The 24,703-nt window shown below is 39.6% G+C and overlaps 2 protein-coding genes and 1 long non-coding RNA gene across 3 annotated transcripts; 1 reads left to right on the top strand and 2 right to left on the bottom strand.

Moving 5' to 3' along the window:
• Positions 1-3,693: 3,693 nt before the first annotated feature.
• Positions 3,694-4,776, bottom strand: tal2 (T-cell acute lymphocytic leukemia 2). Its single transcript, XM_018665542.2, has one exon. The coding sequence runs from the start codon at positions 4,531-4,533 to the stop codon at positions 4,246-4,248; it is 288 nt and encodes a 95-aa protein (XP_018521058.1). The 5' UTR covers positions 4,534-4,776; the 3' UTR covers positions 3,694-4,245.
• Positions 4,777-4,871: 95 nt separating this feature from the next.
• On the top strand, positions 4,872-8,130 carry LOC108876332 (uncharacterized). The gene is made up of 3 exons (XR_007814454.1): positions 4,872-5,769; positions 6,327-6,419; positions 8,100-8,130. It is a non-coding gene; the product is annotated as an uncharacterized LOC108876332 (long non-coding RNA).
• A 1,062-nt stretch (positions 8,131-9,192) lies between these two features.
• Positions 9,193-24,659, bottom strand: shoc1 (shortage in chiasmata 1). Its single transcript, XM_018665427.2, is given in 29 exon segments — positions 9,193-9,945; positions 10,460-11,189; positions 11,547-11,696; positions 12,391-12,522; positions 13,171-13,258; positions 13,347-13,429; positions 13,431-13,469; positions 14,124-14,235; positions 15,137-15,242; positions 15,320-15,495; positions 16,028-16,097; positions 16,337-16,409; positions 16,608-16,789; positions 17,002-17,094; positions 17,303-17,497; positions 17,930-18,157; positions 18,806-19,324; positions 19,477-19,722; positions 20,670-20,764; positions 21,246-21,375; positions 21,560-21,670; positions 21,755-21,896; positions 21,983-22,082; positions 22,237-22,399; positions 22,811-22,995; positions 23,102-23,192; positions 23,387-23,516; positions 23,939-24,014; positions 24,378-24,659. Coding segments are annotated over 29 exon segments (4,533 nt in total). The 5' UTR covers positions 24,380-24,659; the 3' UTR covers positions 9,193-9,859.
• Positions 24,660-24,703: the final 44 nt, after the last annotated feature.

Raw genomic sequence — 24,703 nt, 5'->3', positions numbered from 1 at the left:
CGATTCCCAAACTTTTTGTCTGTCGTCTCACTGAATTTGACATTTGTGGTTTTGAATGAGGTGTCTCAGACGACTATTGGATGGAATAATGTGAGTTCATGTTCATAGAGGAATTGAACTTTGGGAATCCCTTTATCAGGTCAAATTTGTCCAGTACTTTGGCTAAGATCCAAATACTTGGAAAAACAGACATTTCTATCAACCACACCTGTACGGTGTTGAACACTAATTGGCAATGCTAGCATGCTAATACGCTAAAATAAAATGTTGAACTTGGTTAACGTAACATCAACATGTTAAGTGTCTTCGTTATATCAGTGTCATTGTTGAACAAGATGTCGTTTTAACTACAGTTAGCACAGCCTAACAGATGGATGTAGGCTCTGAATCGGTTTTTAGAGATGCATCTACCAGCAGAATGAAGCAGCTGATTTCAGACATCGGCTGAGGCCGGGGGGGTCAGCTTGGTCTGAATATTTTGGAGGGGGGTGTCGACCATGCCTTTAGGAATCAGTGGCGTTGAGGCAGTGCTGTTCTTGGGAAAATGTCACCTCCGACTGTTTGGGCGTCTAAAATCTTAACTCTGGGTACTTTGGCCCCCTCATTAACATTGTAGATTCCTTTTGACGCTGGATTCAGGAACGTCTGGAAAAACAATAAGCATTTGAATATTGAGTTCAATGCCCTGTTGAGCAGTGGCCATTCAGAGTGTGTAAGTGTGTAGTGTTTCGTCCTCAGACCTCCCCCAGTGGTACAGAGGACGTGTGAGAGAAACTAATGATCGGTGTATGAGGGTGTTGCATACAGAACTGAGTCTAACAGCAAGTTTTGCCCTTGTATTTAATTTTCTTGGGAATGCAACCTATCTACCCTTTCCTCTCTACATTCCTGCTGCCTCATCTCCTTCCTTCCTTCTTCCTCACTCTGTCTTTCCACCACAGGGTAAGGGTTACAGCGTATTGCTTTTTGAAGTAGATATTTGCATAATCAGATTAGGATGCGTGATTGTCAGTGGGCTCCCCCATCAGAGGGTGCTCCAGAGGAGAGAGGGTGCTGTCCAGCCCAACAATGGAGGACTCCCCTCCTCTCTCTCTCTCTCTCTCTCTCTCACCCTCCAACCAGCCCTGCACCTGCAATCCCATCCACCCTCCCACCCACCCACTGCAGGGCTGCAGGTCGGCTGCAGCGGCAGTCCACGCTTGGACTCGCAGCCGTGGCGGGGTGATAGGGGAGCGAGAGGAAAGGCGAAGAGGGAGGAGGGGGCTCGAGTGCATGACGGGAGTGGGAGGGCAGGGGTTGAGCTGAGATATTTAAACATGCAGAGTGTGAATTGGCTTTAAGGGGATAAAGAGCTCAGGGCCTATCGGTTGGCACCCAACTCCAGAAATTCTTTTTCATGGGCGCCTCAGCCGGGAGAGCGAGGGGCTGCCTGCACTGATCTGGCCCATTGTGATAACGGATTCAGACAGTGTGTTAGACGCTGATAAGGAAATGTGCTCTCAATAGACGATTACCCACATACTTGGGAGAGAATAGTCAATCAGGCAAATATACTTGGTGGGGGGAATGAGACGCGTACAGATTTGTTATTATTTTCAATGCAGCGTTTCGTAATCCTGCTGGAAAGTTGAGGTCAGAGTAATGCTCATACTGTGATTGGGCAATTTCTGTAAATAAGGTGTATCAGCAAAATGTATTTCACAGTCTGACAGCATGCATGGAAAAAGCTGTCAGGTCTTGCTGTCTGGTTTCAAATGACAGTTGAATAACTGAACATTAGGGAGTGTGAATTACACCAAAACATTCCACACATAAAGAAGTAAAGAGTTTTTTAAATGTGGTTCATATTACCAGGCGACTCAGCTATTAATAACCGCAGTTTTATTTCAATTCCCCATGAAATTACTCAAATCACCATGAAATTGAAAAGAGGTAAATACCCCTCAAACTCATGTTGTGGGAGAGACAGACTGCTGCTGCGCACTTGTTAACAGTCCCAGTATAATATGATTTATTTTGTATTTTTGCAGCGTTACAAAGAGTCACCTGTCAGCTCCCACAGGCCTCCAGTCAGTGTGTCCAGCTGCCCTCTGCTCCGTTTACACACCATTAGCCAGAGTTTAACAGCCGGGGGTGAAAGCGCCTGAAACCAGCTCAGTGTTTACTCTTCAGCTCAGTTAGTTGCAGCAACATTTTCTACAGTCACAATAGGCGATTAGGCATGTAAATGTCTGACTTCTTAAATGGCCGCCAAAACAAGGAGACGGGTGCAAACAAAACTGACATTGGAACTAGAGCTGAAACAAGGAGTTTATTAATCAGTTTGTTGAGCAACAGAAAATTAAGCAGTAACTACACCGGTAATTGATGAAGTGCTTAATTCATTTATAGTAAACTGTGTTTTGGACTGTTGGTCTGACAAAATGAGTAATTTGAAGACATCACTTTGACATTTTTCAGTATTTTCTTACATTTTATGGTTTAATAAACTGATTTATTCTTTGAAAACATCTTTAGTTGCAACCCTAATTGGAGCTATAATTGATTTTCATCTGTTATTTTGTCTTGGTTTCATCCATTTCCCATAAAAAGCATTCATCTAGTTGCACAGTAACATTTTGTATATTGATCAGTTGGATTTTAGTGTTTTCATTAGAATCTATCAGGAGTGAATTTGTTATCTCTTTCCAAGTAATTCCTGCCCTTACAGACATAATAGTAACGACTCCAGTGTCGTCAGATACCGTGTGCAGCAACAAAATGGCGTTTTCCTTAAGAAAACTCCATCTGCACGTCAGTGAACTGGTCAGTGTTTGACTCCAGAGTGACCTCTGACCTCAGGGGTCACAAGTTAAGCTGTCACTCTCACTGCTTTTCTCTCAGGCCTCTGGTCAGTAGACGGAGAGCTGAGGTCAGCCTTGTGTCCACACGGTCATCACAGCACTTTTGGACAAATGTTGGCTTATTGAGCACGAACAAAGAGGATTTGCACCGACGCAGCAGCTCTGCTCTTAACTTCAGCTCGCTGCGTCTACACAGTGTAAAATTATTTCATTGGAGTCTGACACTGTCCCAGTTCCTCACTACACAATAGCGGTTTACGATATGCAGTACATAATAATTTCAGCACCGTCTTTTTTTCCAGCTCTGAGTAGCCTCCTCAATTTGCCCTGTGCCAGTGTCCATCCCAAAAATCACTTTTCAACAGTAACAGGTAACAGTTGGAGTGATCTCTCTCAGTAAAAGGATTCAGAAAGTGTTTTATTAACAAATCATTTATTAAATAAATAGTTGAAATAAATAACATACTGTATATTCACAAGCAAATCAAAATAACTTACAAAAGAGGTATCAGAAGATAATTAGCACACTCTTCACAGTAGACAATCAATTCATAATCTTTGGCTATATGACATGCGTATTTTACAAAAACTCCAATGAAATCACATGTAAATGAGAATTATATGTGTGTGGTGAAGTAAATAATTATTCAGAGAGGATTGTCAGTTTTGCCAGAATTCATCAGCCCAATCCTAAGTATCACAAATCAATAAATATTGAACATTGTTGTATAAAAGGAACGAGAAAGTCTTTCTTAGAGGTGATTCCTCAGAAGTCACATAACCTTGATAATTGAAAGGTCAGATTTAGTCTTCTCAAGGAAAAAAACAGCATGTCGATTTTTAAAAAAAAAAAAAAAAAAAGTGCCCTTGGCTATTTTGAGACGATTGCAGTCTGGAGAATTGGCTGAGCCATTATCTATTCAAATGCCTTCCTGAATCTATTGCTTGAAATGAGAAATTCCTTAATCCCCTCCATTTTCCTCATTGGCAAAACATCCTCTTATTGCAAAAGTAAATTAGTTCCAGCCGGGTCGGCAACAAGGAATATTAACACGAAGACATGAAGGGAATATTGTACATCCAGGTTTTACACATCCATGCAGAATACAAATTAATTTTCACCTGCAAATCATATTTCAACACTGATGAGCGACGGAGGCAGCCACATCACCACACAATATTGCATCTTCTGCACTGAAACATGAGTCACACACAGGTGACAAATGCAGAAACAAAAAGAAGTCTTGAGAAAGGACAAGATCAGTTTTTAGACCCAGGAAAAGGGTCAGAGAGTCCACTCAAGAGTTGTTTTTTTTTTTTTTTGAATTTTTTTAATTTGTGTATCTGTTTCTACCAGGCCTCGGCACTGTCGCAGCTGGATCCCGGTGACGGAGCCTCAGTGTCAGCTGGTCAGGGCCCAGGTGTGTGGAGGGGACTGCAGCTGCTCCATGTTTCCTCTGAGGAAGGTGAGCAGGGCGGTGGGGGAGTGGCTGGCCGGCTGACCGCTCTGGCTCTCCAGCAGCTGCACCAGGAAGTTGATGTAGCGCATGGCCAGGCGCAGGATCTCGTTCTTGCTCAGCTTCTTCTCCGGAGGATGGGTGGGGATGAGCTTGCGGAGCTCGGCGAAGGCGGTGTTGACGTTGTGCTGGCGCCAGCGCTCCCTTGTGTTGGTGAACACCTTCCTGGTCATGGTGCTGAGTGAGCAGAGCTGCAACAATTGGTTGGTTGGCAGAAAACGAATCAATCGACTGATCGTTTTATTCGATGTTGGAGCAAAAGTGGCAAACGTGCCAAAGTCCAAGCTTCTTAAATATGATTTTCTGCTTGTTTTTGTCGTACATGATAGTAAACTGAATATCTTCCACTATTTAATTACTTATTTTTGACATGTTGTACATAAAAAAACACTTAAATTGGAAAATAATCTGTAGGTTAATCATAATGAAATAATTTGCATCCTGGTGCTGAGGTGACAGATGGAAATAAGATGGAAAACTAGCCACCTTACTGAAGTTTTTGCACAACATTATAGTTATTGATTAGAATAATTCATTAAAATCCAACATTGATGTTGTTTACCAGAATTAATTTTGTTATTTGCAGTTTCTCTCTGCAAAATACAACCTTTTTTTTTCTCTTTTTGTTTTCAAGAGATTTTTTTAGCTCTCACCAGGCCTTTACTTTTAAAATAGATTTTTCAGTGACACAGTTATGTACATTTATACCAGACTTTGCATTAAGATCAAATTATTTATACATCTGAGTATAATGATAATTTGTCGTATATCAGTCTTTATTCAACCAGCAATTCTCTTAAAACACATTTGTAACACTTAATAATCTACTATAACTGAAAGCAGATATAAGTAACTTATTAATAATAAGTTACTTATATCTGATATAACTGATATAACTCCTCCTGTGGGCTCCTATAAGTGGACGTATAAAGACAATACAGTTAAACACCGGTATAAAAATATAAAATATATCTTTATAGGGGACATTATAAATGTTGACAAATACTGTATAGTGTTAAACACAGTGTCCTTATGTCATTATACACCATGTATTAAATGTTTATATACTGCTAATAAATGGTAAGTGTGAGCAAAGGCTGATCTACAACAAAAAATTGTCCAAATGATTTGATCTTCCACTTAATGCAAAGTCTGGTATAAATGCACATCATTTATTACAACAAGACAGCTGCAGGCAGAGTGCACAGTGTCTTCTTGTAATACATACTCTTTCTGATTAATTATTTACTTGACCAAAGTGGAAACACACGGCCTCAGGGAAAAGAAAAAAAAAAAAATCCTTCATTATATCACTGATTTCTCACCTGTGTGTGTGTGTGTGTCCGTAGAAATGTGCAGAAATCTCAGTTGCAGTGTCGGCAGGTCATCGGTGTCCAGGAGCCCAGGAGGTGTGAATGTCCACTCAGTTGTGTCTTCTCATGCTCGCTGAGAGATCCTTATGAGTGAGAGGGAAGGAGAGAGTAAGAGACAGAGAGGGAGAGAGGGAGGGAGGGATGAGAGTACGGGGGGGAAGACTGCTGCATGCTCGCATCCCACATTTTATAGCAGGGTGAACCCTATTGTGTGACGTGTGCTGTCGAGGAGGCTGGCGTTAACTGAGGAGTGATTGTTAACCCCCCCCCCCCCCCGTCTGTCCGTCCGTCATTTAGACCCATTGGAGGTCACTTTATGATTTATATTATTAATAAATCGTCACTTTAAATGACTTTCAGAGATGTTTCTGTGCAACATTTGAGGGGATTCGGGGTCTTTCTTTTTTTTTAATTCAACAGCCTTTTAAGTGACTATTTGTGCTGCTTTTATGATTCATTGCTCATTTAATCCTTGAAGGTTAGCACTAAAGGTGACAAATAAATTCCCATTGAGGTGAAACTGAGACGTTCATCTCTCTGATCCTTCTCTTACTGCTCTGGACACTTGTTCCTTTCTGTTTCTCTGACATTAGGCATGGACAACCCACCGTCCCCTACACCGTGGAAAAGACCTTGATATCGCTGGCTGCTCTGCTATTGAATTCAGCCTGATTGGGCCACAAAAGGTAAAAATACCATATCCAGATTGACAGTCGAACAATATGGGTTTTGTTATGACTATGGTAATCTTGTTGAGCCATTCCAAAGGGCCACACATAAATTACAGAGGAAACAGGGAGAGCACAGCGTCCTGACTCACCTCTCTCAATCCACTCCTCCTCACCCCTCTCCTCCTCCTCCCCCCTCCATCCCCTGCCTCCCACTTTCGACCTCCGCTCAGATAAAAAAAAAACAAAAAAACAAGCCTAGTTTAACCAATTGTCACTGTTCCTTTTACACCCTTCAAGTGTTGTTTCAAAGACGCAGCCTTCCATAAAAGTCTGTGTGTGGAGTAGGAATTTACATAATCCGATTAGGGGATGGGATTAGCCCTGGGCCTGGAGAACAGGCCCGATGGGGGCCGTTTTCTGAATCGGCCATTCATGGGCCCTGCTGCACGTCCAAGAGGCTGCACCTGCAGGCCAGGCGCCACCGCTCTCTGGCTCCATCCAGCCTCCACTGCAGGTCTGCAGACACACTCGCTGTAGGATAGTTTGGCCAGTGTGTTGACTTTCATCACAGCTAAAAGGCCCGGCGATGATTATACCTGACCTGTTGTAATTTATAACGCAGGTAAGGGCTGGGAATGAGCAGGACGAGCTGCTACTGGAATTAATCACATCCGATTAAATGCAGCGTTTTGATGTAAGTCTTTATGACAAGCAAAGACAAAACGAGATGACTCACGTCTCTTAAAACCTGTTTGACAGCAAGAAGCTTTACTGACAGAAGTCACTGCTGTGTTTTTCATTCTATTTATGTTCTGCAGATATTTAACACAGGGTTATTATCTCATATACTACCAGATGGATTGCTATGAAACTCTGCGCTCACATTCATGGTCCCCAGAACATGAAGCTTACCAACTTTGGGGCCCCCCTGACTTTTTCTGTAGTGCCACCATGAGGTTCAGTGAATGTCTCCACAATGGTGCTGTGAATTGTATCCCTCTTACACCGATTGTTGATCCCTTGACTTTTTTATGAGGTCAAAATTTACATTTTTTCAGTTTATGTCTAAATACCAGTAAAACGAATGGCATTCTCATGAGCTTAGTTAGTTTAGTCAACAATATTAGCATGCTATCACACACTACATTCACCAAGCAGTTTGGTGACATGTTGTCAGTGCCAGAAATTCCCAGGATCTCCCTCCTGGGAAAAGTTTAGAGGCTGATGTAAACAATTTTCCCACTCAGCTGTTTGTAATCAAGATTTTAACGCATGATGTGAATGCAGCAGCCAGCGTGGCTGTCAACTTTTGTTTAGAGTCTTATTTTGATTCGTGTCTATAAACAACTTTGCTCTCCTGCATGCAACTCATACAGTCATTTTGTAAGTGGATATGAGTTGATAAAACCTTGACAATTTAAAAAAAAAAGATAATGGTAATTTAAAATATAATAGCAGTCAAATTCACAATCAGATACTTACATTCCCAATAAGGCTGCAACTATTTTCATTATCGATCAATCTGCCAATTTTTATCTTAATTTTTTCTCAATTCTTAAGTCTATAAAATGTTAGAAAATAGTGAAAAATGTCTATTTTGAATTTCTCAGAGCTCAAGAAATGTATTCAAGTCACTACATTCTGGTTAATGGCTGACCTTCTACTCACTCGTTTTTTTTAATGCATTTTATCTAGGAATTGACCAATCTGCTGCTGCAGGGCAAGGTAGGAAACTACATTTTCTTTTTATTTTGTCTCTATGTTAATAATGTTTATATACTGCTTATAAATGCTAAATAGAGGGATGTACAGTAAAGTGTTACCTGTGTGTCAAAAAACAGAACATGTGAGTTTTGTTTCCTTTTAGGATACAAAATCTGGCCATCACTCTTATCTAAAATCAGAACTTAACCACAAAGGTGTCACAGGAAACCTCCCCTTTATTTACAGAGGAGAGGAAACACACAGGTGACTCCCGTTAACTGCTGCCTGTGATTAAAGATAACAGCTGTGTGACCTTTGCAGCTGTGGCCAGAGGAGGATCCAAATCTAAAGAAAGGCTTTGGTTTAAACAGCCTGTTAATTCCCACAGTATCTCTCCTGTCCCATTCAGTGCAGGGCTAAAGTAACAGTCAGGGGCAATTACTGCACCATTAAGCTGCTGTTTACCTAGCTTCATGTGGGGACTCCGTTGACCATCCTGCTCACTGCTTTTGTTCCTGTGCCATGAAAAAACACCATTTTCTCTTTGTTTGTCCACTGCTTGTTAGAAGGCAGAGGCCAGAAAGAGAGAGAGAGAGAGAGAGAGAGAGAGAGAGAGAGAGAGAGAGAGAGAGAGAGAGAGAGAGATGTGTGGAGAAAAAAAATCTGCTGGTGGGTTATTGATGGTGGCTAGCCAGTGCTGGATATGGCTGTCCAGAGGCAGGGAGGCTTGTAGTCGATGTCCCCGGGGGTCGTCTTTGTCTGGGGATCATTCCTGAGGGAGCTGGCTTCACTCTGCTGGCTCGTGAAGATAAGCACTCTCTCCACATGCTGAGAGACGACGATAAGGGGATTGCTTCACTAAATGAAAGAGAGAAAAAAAATAGCCCCACCATTGGAGCTGCTAAAATGAGACTTTATCAGTTCAGCTGGGAAAGACCCCCGATCCCACTCCTCCAACCATAAATCACAATTTGTTTTTCACTACTGAGCATGCTCTGTATGGAGGAAAACAAAAGCAGAATGTGCACACAGCTGTAATCTTGATGCTTTATCTTATTTTGTAAAAACAAACTCAACAACTCTATATATTACTTGGAAGCAGTATATAAACATGTAATAACTAGTTTTATAACACATTATAGTGTATTTGTTAACTACTATAAGGTCTTTTAAGTGCAGTATTTCCAACAATTGCAATGCCTCCTATCAAGACATTTTTTAAATGACAGCTATCATATTGTCATTCAATATTTGTTTAAACCAAGAGAAGTTACAGGCTGCAGGACACTTAAATAATCAGTAAAATACTAAACAGGTATTTTATGATTTAATAAATCACAAATAAGAACATTTGTGCTGTGAAAATCACAAACTTAAGACAAGTAATAGTAGTAAAACACTACTTTATGAAACAAAACATTTTAAAATATTAAAATGATAAAATTAGTATTTTATATACAAACATCAGACTGTAAAGATTTAATTTTAATTATTTTGTCAGCAGCTTCTGCACTTTATTGCAATTTAAGTTTAAGTTTCATCCATCATGTTCCATCTTTCTTCCCTCATCACAGCTAGTTTCAAAAGAAAAAGCAACTTGTAAAATGTAGAAATTTTATCTAAAAAACTGGAAACTTGGATTGCAATGAAAACGTTTTGCAGTTGAACTAAAACTTTTAAACTTGAATTTAACAAAACTGTAAGCATTTATTTCTCATTCATCTTTACAAATAGGAACAAAGCATTCATCCCTAAAATAATTTGAGCCTCGTCTGTCCGTCACTTCTGCCGGGAACCCTCTCGTAGCTCAGCCTCCCCTTCTTCAGTGGTGTCAACACTGCAAAACAAAAACTAGGTAATATCTTTAATCTGTTAAATAAAAATAAGGCTTAATAAACTCTGCAGGTCCTACTGAAGTGTCACATCAAAAATCTCAGAGCCTTTCCCTCGAAAAAAAAAACATCCTCTGCTATTGTTTGAATATCTGACTTTACTATAAACTGCATAGCGTTATAGTGGCAGTTTATAGTAAAGTCAGATTTCTGTCCAAATTTAGGGCAAATTTTAAACCAATTTTCCTAAAAATTATTGTGCACTTCCATCCACTACTGTTATGTGGATATTAAGAGCAGTGTTTAACAAGTTACTGAGACTTATCAATTACTCGTTCTGTGCTATTTATTTAAAAATGTAGTTATTCTTAAGTTCATGACATAAAAAGTAACAGTGTGTTAACATTTGAAGAAGCTCATTCTGCAGGTGTTGTATTTACTTATCAAAAAAAAAAAAACAACAACCAAATGTGATTTGCCAAAACTGGCTGACAGTTACTTGCAACTGAATATATTCACCTGTTCCAACCAAGCCTGCAGCCTCTCCACTCCTCTTCCTCTCTCGTCCTATCCAGCATTTGGAGCCGTACATGGGTGAAACTTTTGTTCGGCTACTTTGACCTCTACCCCACAGCGTGACCCCTGTCGGAGGGCTCAGACTGCAGGTTATATGACGGCTGCTGGGATGCTGGAAGTCACTGCAGACTGAAGAGTTTGTACACATTTGACTGGTGACATCAGGCAGCTGCTGCAGGACGGGGCTGTACCTGAACGTGGAGTCCAGTTTGAGAGGACTGTCATTAGCTGTATGTAGGTAGTTGGTGTAGTTGTTGAGATTTGGCGGAGGTCTAAGTGTCCACTCATCGTTTACTCTCCCAACAACTCTCCCGGCAGCTCCGGCTCTGCTTCTCCACCCAGAAGACTTCACCTCCTCTCTCCAAGGATCACCGCTTGCCCAGCTCCTCTGCAAGTAAACATCTTGGCTGCCAAAGGAACAACTCAGGTCAAGTCTGAAATCTGTGTTTCCATCCTCCACCGTCGAGACTGGGTCTGGTTCACAGAAGCTGCCCTCTGCACTCTCAGCCCCAAACAAGAGGCTGGTGTTATGGTCGACAGAGAGTAACTCTGGATGTGGGTTGGTGAGTGGATGGGGAGAGGTTTGTTGATTTGTCTCAGTGACGATTGTCTGAGACTCTGGCTGGTTGGGGTCTGCAGTCCGTGTGTACAGGGAGGTGGTGTCACTGAACAGCTACAACCAAGACAGAAGAGAAAAAGATCACTTTGCTTTATTATATTTAAAGACTGAGTTTAGAAGTCACGAAGCAGATAATTATGTCAACAGGCCTTTTTCACAGCCAACACTTAGACTGGTTACATGAAGAAGCACAGGTGTTAATAACATGGGTGGCTGTTTGCTTGAAAAAGACCCAGAAACTGAAGCAGCTAAGCAGAACTTTTTACTCATTTATTTTTGTTTCCTGTGCTTTGCCTACTGTGACATATTAAAATGTCCTCAATGAAAAATGTACAAAAATAAAATACACTCCATTCATTAAAAAAAAAGTATTTTTGGCATGTTTATGTGTAGTGACGTGCCAAGGATCACCTTGAGGACTTTATGTGGCACCTCAGGGAGGAGGTCTTTCAGCTGAGACAGAGAGGCCTCCAGGAGCCACTGGAAGGACGTTGCTCTCCTCAGCATGAGCTGACTGACCAGAGGGTTTATACATGGGAACTGCAACAGACAGTTTTCCTCCTGCAGGGAAAGGAAAAAATATGTTTAAGGACATATAGCAGCACACAAACTCAAAGTCTTTCAGGGTGAAATGAAAGCCATACACAATATTGTTAAAGGACTTTGAACCTGGGCTTTTTTCCCAGGTTTTAAAATCATGGAGTTATCCTTTATGTTGTAGGCACTGAGTAGTTGTTTGTGTTATAACTTGTAACTCATTATAATACTAAATATTATATAGCACTTTTTATACCACATTTACTTAATAGAACATGAGCTACTGTAATAGAATGAAATGGTAAAACCAGATAAAGGACATGAAAATAAAGGTTGGTTGGGGCAAATATGATGATCTCCATCTTGTCCTTGTCAAATTGAATAAAGTTACATACGTCATTGAAGTGGCCTTTTAGGGTAACCAAACTACAAGAATTATTATTTATAAATGTCATCTGTGTAGAAATTAAACAATATGTTGTGTCTGCTAATCATTACAAAAGTTCATTTTTAGTCATTTATATGCAGTTATCCTGCATGAGTACAACCAAGGTGTTAAATAAGAATAAAAGAAAGCTCTTTCCATTGAGTAGTTCACCCATCTATGTAATTAACCATAAATAAAACCAAAAACACAGCATCCACACAGTAAAACCTGTGCCTTTTCTTCTGCCGTTTTCTCTGTGAAGGTCTGGTTTTGTGACGGTGTTGTGCTCACCTGTGAAGGCATCACCATGAGCCAGTCTCTGTCCAGGTAGCTGAGAGGATCCCTGTCACTGGACATCAGGCTGTGGAAACAGATCTGACTGATCCACTTGGCAATTTCCAACACATCTGGCACTATCAGCACCTGAAAGACAAGGTAGAAAACAAACATGTTTCTGTCAGTGTTGGAAAGGAATTAATTACATTCACTCTTGTATTGTACTACATTTCAGCAGATTTAATAATATACAATATAATCAACAAATAAATTACAATGTCTTACTATGGTTTAAGATAACACTTTTTTGATCTCTAGTAGAACACATAGTAATTAAAATTAGCTCCACCTTTACCAGCTGCAACAGTGATGTACACAGAATCCATTAATGATCATAGTCCAATAATATGAGGTACATTGTTCTGAAATGAGCAAAATTAGTACTTTTACTCACTTCAGGATGCTGACATTTATGCACCTTTTACCTGAGTTAAATTTTAAATGCATACTTGTAACAAAGTAAGTCTACACTGAGTACTGAATACTTCTTAAATCACAGGTTTATTATCATTTTGCCTACCAGCATAATATTAGATGATATTTTAACTGTCTGGTTTCATCTAAAATATTGCTGCAACGATTAGTCGTTTATTAATTATTTAATCAATTTGTTAAAATATATGTGACATTGGGCAGTAAAACTTGTGGCATCAAAGACCTAGAGTGTTGTTGAAAAACATGTTTATCAAGAGTTTAAGGCAGAAAAATTAATTGTTTGTGTTTTATATGTTCTACCTTGACATTTAGATCCTTGGACTTTGTCCCAAACAGGACCAGAGATGAATAAACCAACACCAAGTTACCGAAGGCCTCGCTGGAAAATCTGCCATCGCACAGACAGAGAAAGTGATACTGAGCCTCTGTGTGAAAAGTGTGTGTGTGTGTGTGTGTGTGTGTGTGTTCACTCTGACCCTCCTCCCTGGATGTCTGGGCAGTGCAGGATGAGCCAACAGCAGCTGTACTGGAGAGAGAGCGCTGTCAGCCTCATCACCAAGTCTCTCACTGGCTCGTTCCTGATGCAGTTCCTCCTGCTCCTATGCACACGCACGAGCACACACACACACACACAGTCATATTTTTAGTTTACAGTCTGATTTTGTCATCCTGGTTGTCCATACTGTAATTTCATTATGTTGACCTATTCTGTAACACGTCTGTCTGCTCTTCCTAAAGGATTTTTGCAGGGAGTTTTTTGCAGGTCAAAGGACAGAGGTTGTCATATCTTGTACAAGCCCCATGATGTAAATTTGTGATATATAAATAAATAAATAAAACTGACTTGATGCACGTGTACAGTTGCTGACAGTGAATTATTTTTAACATACAGTAATTATCAATTTTTTTGCAGACTTTCTGGAAAATGGTTTAAAATTTGCACTTAATTTGGATTTAAACTTGAATTGAATTGACTTGAATTTTCATGTTAAAACTGATATTAAAGTAAGTGAATCTTAAATAATGTGAACAGGAAAGATTAGATTTAATAAAGCGCTGTCTCTAATATAAACCTGTCCCAGAATGTAATATTTTTCAGCATCTCCAAGCAATACTCAAGAAGCTCGGAAGAGGGAGATGAAAACAATGAGTTAATCCAGCATCACAGCAGATTTGTGTCCTGCCAAGGATTCTATGGTGGCCCTGAAGGTCAAAACACAACATTTCTCGTTGTGTTTAATATTGACTGGTACCTGAATGATGATGCCGGTGCTTTCATCCACTGTGATCACAGTGTAGTGATGGGCCCCTCCGAGCATCTGCAAGGACGGACAGTGGCTCCTCTCCAGCACAGTCATATTAAACCTGCACCACAAGACACACACAGACACGTCTCACCTTGTGGAATTTAAATGATAAATTATCATTACTGGCAGGTAGAAACATTTTATATTAAAAGCTGAGTGTGACAATTGTTTTGCAGGCTATTCTATCTGGGGGTAAGGTAACATTTACCTTGAAAGAGAGACACTATTATCACCACTGAAGCTGAAACAATCATTAAATTGTTACCAGAAAATAAATCAGTAAAAACTGATTTAATAGTTCACATAAGTGATCACACAGAGAAAAGCAGTTATTATCTGGTTCTAGCCTCTAAAATGTGAGGATTTGTTGGTTGTTGTAAATTTAAGATATTTGGGATTTGGACTGTTGGTCAAAGAAAAACAACATGACATTTAAAGACATTACATGAGAATTTATCACTACTTACTGATATTTTCATTGAAAACATAAGTGTATTTTTTTTATTCTGGCCTCAGTTTTGAATATCATGTCAGCAGACTTGTCCCGTGGATCTGTGTATCTAGTAAATCTATTAAAGATTCAATAAGTTTTACATTTTAATGCAGAAGTTGTTATATGACTGAAATACTGCAGCAGTGTAAAAGACTAATATGAAATGCCTGAATGACCTGCTCTAAACCATCTTTGTGAGGACATTTTGGCCGATTCTAACAACTTCAAAAGGCTGTTTGAAGAGTAAGACTTGGTTTCAGAGTATAGATTAGAAATAGGTGAGGGTTAGGGGGCTGTGGGAATTCATTATGTCAACGAGGGTCCTTGCAACTATAGAAAGACCAGTGTGTGTGTGACATGGTATTGTTGATGTCCCTAGCCTAAATATGGTAATGTAATCTAGGTATTTACCACTCTTACTAAGCAGGATATGATGTAATTAGACTGGATGAGTGGGAGAATTTACCCAGACTCAAGTGTCTGTAGCAGGAGTGGACAGTTAAGTAGCCCCTCGGTCACAAACAACACATAAGGCACGTTATCTTCGAGGCACCAAGACGCCTCCTCCCTCTCTTCTGGGGAAACAAATTCATTTAAATATTACTGCACAGTATGTGTGAATAATAATATATATTTGGTGGCAGCAGACCAGTGTTGGAGATGCTGGTGCTGAAGGCGAGGTGACTGATGCTCCTCTCTCTGCAGACCGTGGACCATGGCGATTGGCCCGGATGGTCGTACTCCACCACCAGACAGAAACTGTTCCAGGGGAAGTCGGGGCCTATATGCTGCTCATACACCACCACACACACACTATCACACACACTGGTTGGACAGGATGGGAGTGTGAAAACAACACTTTGTTCAACACAGTATGGCAGCTTGAAATATTTCCTTTAATACAGTGAAACAATTAACAGCTACTCCAGGTTCTCTTGTTACTCAAGACAAATCTGTTTTACATTTTTGTTTGAAGAACGACTTGGTTTTTACTTAATATTCATAAAATTAAAAAACACTCCTAAAAACTATATTTTATTAATGCCAAGATATGGAATTACAACCACAAAATCTGGATGTGATTTATGGTAAATATGTTTAAATACTATAATACTTTAAAAGTCTAAAGTATATGTACAGAAGTATCATGAGTAAAATTAAAAGTATGTAATGGGGCAAAAGGTAAAATATTTCCCTCTGAAATGTGAGGTGGAAGTATAAAGTTTTATAAAATGGAAATACTCATGGGTCAAATGAATACCTGAGCACTGTCCTTAAGTAAATATACACAGTTACTTTGTACTACTGCTGAAATACATGTAAATGGTAAGTACTGTTACAAATCCTACATTTTTACCTGCTGACCACACTGGCTCCATTCAGTTTGGTCTTGTTCTCCTCAGGACAAACTGCAGTTACAGCTGCACCTGTAAGAATGAAAAACATGAACAAACTCATCTGTACAACACCACTATACCAAGTTTTTACTTTGTATTTCAACAGGCAGTTTAGTAAAATACTGCTAGATAAGGGCAGTTGCTTTGGTTTGCCAGTGGTTTAGTTCATTAGTGGTGTTTTTAATTAGTGTTTTATCCACATATGGACAAAATATAAGTTAACTGGAATTGATTATAGGGACATGGCAGAAAGAGATCGAGTTACTCACCAGCCACTTGCCTCAAACCGTTGATGATTATAGATCTGCTGTCGTCAGAGTCGACTGATGTTATGACGAGAATCTACAGAAAGAAAACATAGCTCATCATGGGAGCTGGTAAAACAGAACATTAGTAGGTGGTAAAATGAAAATCTTGGTACATAGTGTGAGCATGATGGTTAATGATTTGTGGAACAATGTAATGTAATTTAATAAATTTTATTTATCTGTCTAAGCAAACCAAAACAAGTATGTTTTTTCTCTTGTTGTGAACACTGACTCTCTCCATGTTGTTCTGCTCTTTGCTGCTGTGCATCCATGCAGCCAGCAGCTGCTGTAGCTGCTGCAGCTTGTGGTTTGACTCCTGGTTCTTGTGACTGAGGAAGAGGATGATCTGCAGCCTCTTCACCAGCTGTTCCAGACACTGCTCCGAACACGCCTCAGCTGCCTTACTCAGGTACTCTACAGAGCATAAGTACAAGGCTGTAAGTACCACAGCATGGTGTATACTGTGCGCAGAGTTTCTGTGGACTCCACTAAGTTAAAGATGTTTTCAGTATTACATCAGTCAGGATGTAATGTCAATCTCTCTTTGTGAAGATTGGACAAAGAGTGAAGATCTTAAACCAGGTGTTTAGGGGCTTCAAAGGGGAATGACGGCAGCTTTAACTGACCGAGTGCCGTACTGAGGTCGCACTTCAACAGCAGCTCCTTGAACGTCACCAGCACATGAATCAGAGCTGCCTGGTGGAAAAGCAGCTCCTGATCTGCAAGCAACACAGTGGGAATTTACAGTTTTCAAATATGGTTTAATGGATTAATTACTTTATAACTAAAAATACACTCACTAAACACTTCGTGTGGAACACCCATATAGTGGTGTTCCTAATAAAATGCTCAGAGGTTTGTACAGTTCAAGCCATAAACAAAACGCATACAAATGTGTTTAGACACTATTAAGATGACATTTCATACCTTTGACCGACTCTGTGCTCTGTGCTCGCATCCTGCAGAGCGCCTTCTCCTGCTGTTTGAGGAGGAAGTGTGTTTGGTCGGGGGCCAGGCATCTGAAGTCTCCCCACACCGGGAAGTTGAGCCCCAGCTGTCTGGCAGAGTTCAACCAAGGCTGAGCAAAGGCCAGCAGCTCAGAGTAGGCATGCTGCTGGCTGTCTGCAAGGGAGCATGAGCACAGAGGTTTAAAAAAGCAATATCCATCCTTTTCTCCATCAGACACTGTACTACAGTTCAGTTTGGTCAGTGAGAAAAGTGCTGAAGTAGCTTTAACATTACAGGGAAAGTGCTGCATTTATTTTTTTTTAAAGTTGACCAACAAGTTTTAGCAGCAAGAAGTACAAAAGAATTTCAAAATCTAGTCCATTAAATTTGAGATGCCTTTAAGTGTTTTTGGTTCCCTCTTAATTACCTCTAACAATGCGTATTATATATGTACAACTCAATCATCACATAAATGTAATGAAGGAAAAGTGTGACATTCAAGTAAAAGCTTCTCACAATGCTAAGTAAAATACCAACATTATAAAACTGAACCTTTTTGTACAGTATGGTTTAACTTGGGGTGCTGTAAATGTAAATGTCTCATACCTGTAGCTTGGACCTGTATTACTCTGCTGTCCCGTCTCTCCTGAGGGTCCGACTGACTGACTGGACGACTGAGGAGTTGACCTGTTGACTGACTGACTGCTTCCTGCTCTCTGGTAGCATTTCCTGACGCAGCACCGCTCATATACGCTGGTCTTCTGTCTGATCTTTGTATCTGCTCTGGAGGAGGCTGCAGTTCATATAGTGGAGTTTTCTGCTCCACCTTTGGTGCTGATTAAAAAAAAAAAAAGGATGAGATGAGATTATAGTGTGTGACATGAGGGAGTCATTACACCATGAGCACAGTAAGGTAACTATACAAGTATCTTGAACCTGAACCCCAGAAATGTTGAAATTTGGGGCTCCTCAAAGTTCATATTAACAAAGTCATATGAATCTATTCCCAGAGTCCACAATGAAGTCTTAAAATATTTTGTTTTGTCCAACCGTCTCAAACATATTCAGTTTTGCTATAGATGTGAAAAAACAAACAAACAAACAAACAAAAACATATAATATCTGAAAAGCTAGAACCAGATATTTTGGGCATTTTTGCAAAAAAAAAAAAAAAAAAAAAAAAAGTAAATGATTCATTTTAACAACAAAAAATTTAACACAAAATTGCTGAAAACTGTGTCCACAGATCTGATGGCCATGTTTTTGATGTGACCACCAGGTGGCGCCTATTGTTTTAAACAAAAAAATATAATCCTACAGATAAGAACTTTGGTATGGTACTTGGTGCATATTTCTGTTTGACCTAAAATCCAAAAAAAATCTTTAAAAAATATGGACAAAAATCTATATATAATATGTTGCCTGTAAATGCATCATCTGTTTAGTCATTATAAACCAAATTAACCTCAGCACAGTCTGTACCTGGAGACCTGGCTGAGCCCTGAGGTGCTGCAGTCACTGGAGCTGTCTGCTGAGATCTCAGTATCATGAAGGTGGACAGAGGGTCGAGGTCCTTCTCTGGTGGACGTCTGGTAACCAGCAGACCACTGTGATTGTCTCTGATCTTCAGTGTGGAGGACTCAGTCTGCTCAGGAGTGTGGGTGCTCTGCTTGGCCTTCCAGTTGTCTCTGTTTGTGTCGTTCTTACGAGCAGAAGACAAACCTGTAACTTCTGAGAACCTCACCTTGTATATGTCATCTCTGGTGTTGGCGGTGACAGCAGCAGGTTTTGAAAATATTACTGTCGCAGTTTGTTCCTCCTTATTGGTTGTGTTGCCGGTGTGCGACAGGAAGGTTTTCTGAGACGTGTGGGCGAGGATTTCTTTTTGGAGATGGAGGTCATCTGCAGCAGCTTCAGCATGAAAAACAGCAGTTTCAGGTTTCCTCGGGTTATATGACTGAGTTTCATTTCTGGGATTCCTCAGGATAGATTCAACTGTGACTGAAACCAGATGAGACGAGGAGACGGTGACACAGATCTGTCAAATCTGCTGCTATATTTTCACATTTTAAAGCTGTAAAACACTAAGATTGGTTTGAAGAAATACATAAACACACTCAAATTAAATAGAAAAAAAAAAAGACTTTACTCACATGTCTCATGTTCAGGTGACAGTTTTTTAAAGTCTTCTATCTTTTCCACCTCAGTGGAGGGAAACCCAGACCTCATGCTCTCTGTGAACTCATGGCTGCTGCACAAATACACCTGTGGGGTTTCAGCCATCATCTGTGACTGTAGTTCCCTGCTAACACCGATAAAGCTTTGTTTCTCTGATCGAACAAGTTTCGTAGCTTCAGACAGAGGCTGGAAGTCGATTGCTGGTTCATATGTTTCAGGCTCTGTGAAAAAATACAGCAAATTAGATTTTCATGATTATTTGTAGATATATTTCCGGTGCAGGTCTTTGAACAACCAGGATTAGGGGTTAATTTAACACAGACTTCCTCAACTCAGTTATATAATGTGCTTCATATAAAATCATTTGACTGCATTTCACAAAAGTCAACATTTTGTGGTAGAACTGACAAAATCTGCCATAAATAAATAATTCACCAAGCAGTAGACTAATTTCTTATAACCAAAATAAAAAATGAGGGATTATCTATGAAGGAACTATGATGGATTATCTTGAACAATGAGCTAATACAGATGCATGTCTTTCAGTTAAAAGTTTAAAGTCTGTAATTTCAGTTTGAGACTCACTCCAGAGCCACAGAAGACATAACAGAGGAATTCATCAGTTATGCAACAGTTTTCGGTGGTGAGGAGTGACGGGCGGCTGAAGCTCTGGGGCACAATGACATCTGGTGGTTTGCAAAACATACTGCAGCCCTTCAACTGAGGCCAGGGGCAATATTGATCAAAATGATAAAGTAAATGCTAAAATCTACTTATCAGACTATCAGACAGCTCGTATATGTTACAGAGCTCCCATGACTAACTCCTTCCAGTATATGTCGCTGTATTTCTCAGTTATTCACATCTGTTATAATCCCAGCAGTGTGTGAGTTAGGGTTCAGCAGATTACCTAGCCGCAAAATTTTCAACACTGTCAATTTAAGCAAAGTGCTTTCTGATACAGCAGCGACGTTTTAAGCTTCAGTAGTCATCAGATACTTGGTTTTCATTTGACAAAAGCTGCGACACAACATAATAAATGAACAAAATCAGCTGCAGAGCCTCCATATCATACATCCATTGCTGTGAGCAAGTACAATGATCTTAATGTAAAATTCGCGGAGTGCCCCTTTAACTACAAACCTGTAAAACTAGACTTTGTAATTACCTGCCAACAGAAAACCCACCACAAAGGTCGGGTGCTTCTCTGCTTTCCAAAGTGCCACCGCCATCTCTCTGTGAGCTCTCGCTGACACCAAAGATCTACATGACAATCATTAATGTCACAAGCACTTTTCTACATGAACTATGTCATAAAACAACATTACTCTTACATCAGTAATCTCTCTCTGCAGCTAATCGGTCACATATTTATCCTGTTTGTTAAAGGAAAATCTGACATTTATATTTGTTGTGGTGAGAGTCTGAACTTCAGGATTTTGTGCAGTGATAAAAACAGTAATATCCATTAAGGCTGTATTGAAGTAAAAGAGATATTTAACTTCTTATTTTCTTTGTCAAATTATTTATCATTTACCCATATCACTGAGTTGCGTTTCTCTGTCACAGTCTAGTGTGTTTAAATGTCATTTTGATAAATTAGAACAATATGTGTGTTTCTTTAATTGTCTTATATCACTGTATCACTTCATGTGTTCGTCCCTGTGGAATATGTGAAAATGAACTAAACCTCATCAGGATAACTGCTGTATTGATCACAGTTTGACCTGGTGTCATCACTCACTGTCTGCAGACCGGTGAAAATTCTTCCTCCTCCAGTTCAGAGGTGGACAGACAGAGATGTGGGTGTCTGGTCTGTGGAGTCGGGGTCAGAGTTAAGTCCAGCTCCATCTCAGTTGGAAGCACCATACGTCCTTAAAGGAAGGAAGGACCCACCAGGTAAACACTTGTAGAGATATCATGTGACTGTTTCATCCTTCATTCTAAAACAAGTACTGAGTAAAAGACCAATGTTTTAACCAGCCACTGTATATTTGCTTTCTGTTCAAAAACATCTAGCAGATTACCCTATTTGTGTATATTCTTTGTAACTTGTACCTATGGAGTCTGAGTCTCTCAGGTCTTCATTCATTTTGCATTCTTCACTGGGCTCCTCTGGTAAATCAAACTCAGAAATGTCCACTGATACTGATGCACCTGAACGGGAAGCTGAAGAAAATGCAACTAGATCAGGTAACTTTTCTGCACTCATGCATTTTTATTTCATTTCAAACCTCCTTGTCTTGTCTTCACCTTGATGAAGCACATCCAGCAATGGAGGCTGCTCATCTAGCTGTTCAGGAGCAACATTCATCTGACCACAGATGCTTGAGAAGGTGGTGCAGTTTTCTGTGGTCAGTTTTAAAGTATCCACTACATCAGGTAACAGCAGAGACTACAGAGGAATAATAATACAAATTAACTAATGCTACTCATACAACAAAACAATATGGCTTTTATCTTTTCTTTTTTTTAAATTACCTCTTCCTTCATGAGTGACTCTTTAAGAAACTCCTCATGTAGGTCTGCACGTGTCTGAACATCACACATGTCAGGAGTTTTTTCATAAGATGAACTGAGACTGAAAATGTTGTAATCCAACAGGTTTTAATCTCATGACCAGCTAGAACGTGTATGTGACAATAAAGCCAGTGAAGTAACTTTCTCCACAGAAATGGAACGACCACAAAACTGTGAAACACACTTACAGGTGAATGTACAGAGCCAGTTTTCACCTGAATATGGCATCCTCAGATATGGTTTCTCCTCTTGAGCTCAGCAGAGGGTCGGACACAGGAAGCGTTCTCAGTCTGGACAGTTTAGCTTTCAATGTGGGTAAATGTCTCTTCAAACGTGGCAGGTAATCAACTGCCATGAGCTCCTCTGGCAGGAGGAGATCTTTAACAGATGTAAACACATTTTTACTGAGACACAGTCTTTCTTCCAGACTACACAAAAACTGATATTGACAAAAAGGAGACACTAAACTATCACAAAAAGACTTGAAACAACAACAAGGACACACAAGATTATAACAGAGACTCAAAATACTAAGTGTTTTGTGTCCCTTTCTGTGTGACCTGTATAGGAGAGGTTGGGGCCATCATTTGTCTATTCCTAAGGTGCCCTTATTTCATAATCCATTTACAAAATAAATCGTTCAGTTTTTGCTAAAATTGTCTATTATGAGTTGATAGCTATTGTCTCCTGGCAGCCGAAGTTATAACTAATGTTATTGTATGAAATGTAAGACGTCTAATACCTTCAACGGTCTTTTTTTACCCTGCGTTGATGGGACTGATGAATTACCTTTGTTCTCATTTGCAGGTTTCATCTGGTCAGTTGTCCACTTGACAAAAGATTCCTGACATGGATCATTGATCTGTGACTCTTTTAAAATGCAGACATCCTCGTCCTGGTCTAGATCTGTCAGTGAGTCAGGATTAGAGCTGGGTACCACATCCCTGTTCACCTCACTCAGAGTCACACTAAATCTTGAACATGACAAAAAACATTTTAAGCCAAATCAACTAAATAATATAAATATTGGAATCATGACTTAAATAATAAAACGCAACAGGAGGAAAATGCAGAAAGCACCTTTCTGGTGAATGAACTGTTTGTTTTTTTCCTCCCAGATCGTCAAGCACAGAACCACTGACAAAGAGTTTGCAGGTAGAGATCACCTTTCCTGTCAGGTACATTAGAAGTTGATATATAAACAGACCCTTCTGTTGACAATCACTCATATCTCGTCTTGTCTAAATGTAGTAACTCAAATGATTCCACGTAACGATACTGTTTAACAACTCCTTACATAAATTTGCAGGAAATATTGAGACAACCATGCCCACATATATGGCATTAATTAGGTCACTTGTTTACCTCTGATCCACGGCATCCTGTAGGTGACTTCAGGCAGGGTGCCACTGTGAGGATAGAGGTCACCAGTTCCAGTGAAGTAAGGTGTTGGCAGTGCCAGTAAGTTCATCATGACTTTGAAGCTGGTGGTTGTCTGAAATAAACATATACATGGAAATAAAGGAGATCCATACTGAAGTTTGCTTTTGATCTGCAGCTTCTTTTTCAGCAGTTATGGGAAACATAAATGACAATATTAAGTGACCATTTCTCAGTTAGTTTTTTGCACCAGTTATTGTGAAAGGGTGTCACACATCGTTGTTAAAGCCTTAATGCTGTTTGAGATCTACTTTTAGAAATATGAAACTTTTAAAATTATTATTTAGAAAACACAAAACTGTAGATTTCACTGTGTTTCCTCCAACCACTCTAGTTTAGGTGTAGTCATTTCTGATCTAGATCCAATGTGGTCGGGATGGCATTTTTCTGTTTTGACAGATAAATAAGTGGTGCAAAAAATACACATTTTTTCCCTTAATGACATACTCTGAGGTAATTAACAAGCCACAAACTCACCTCAAACACATAGTCGAGAGCTTTATATCTGATAGCAGAGAAAATTTGAGGAGGTAAACTGCTGTCGTTTTCAGACCTGTAAACATCACATAAAAACAGCAATTCAAACACAAATTGGCATATTTTAGGGAAACGTTAACTTGATTTGTTTTTCTTGTTATTATCTTACCAACAGCCATCACCAGATAGATTTGTTTTAATGTCTAATGTCACCCTAAACAGATAACTTCACCTCAATTCCTAAAATCTGTGTTTAAATATCAAAAAACAAATGTTGCGTGGCTATTTCGGTTAGCATGGTTAGCTAGCTCTTCCTTGTACGCTACGTCGTTAGTTAGCTTCAACTACTAAAATATTCAACTAAACAAAAGCCTCAACAATACAAATTGAACAAATAAAACTCGAATAATCAGACCATGTTGCTTGGCATCTAACTTACATAACGACATGAGTTTTATTTTATATTTTTTTTAACAGGCGAAGGGAACACTGATGTCAAAATGGGAGGCACCAACGGTCTTTGCTTTAAACTTTACGCATGCGCCTTTGGACATTTTAGTTCATGACGCAACGTGATGGGCGGCTTTAAAACACTAAAAACGGCATTAATAAAATAGTATAATCTAAAACGGTCAAATATCAACATTACACCAAAACAAAATAGTGTTAGTTTATTTGTCTGATCACATGAAATAACACTCTATGTAATATATGTGACATCAGTTGTTCTTAAAAACTGCACCTGACCTAGTCCCCTAACGATTT

This window comes from Lates calcarifer, linkage group LG13 (genome assembly GCF_001640805.2).
Source record: "Lates calcarifer isolate ASB-BC8 linkage group LG13, TLL_Latcal_v3, whole genome shotgun sequence".
Classification (NCBI taxonomy): domain Eukaryota; kingdom Metazoa; phylum Chordata; class Actinopteri; family Centropomidae; genus Lates; species Lates calcarifer.
The sequence above is the reverse complement of the archived record's forward strand: the minus strand, read 5'-3'. Positions and strand labels throughout refer to the sequence as shown.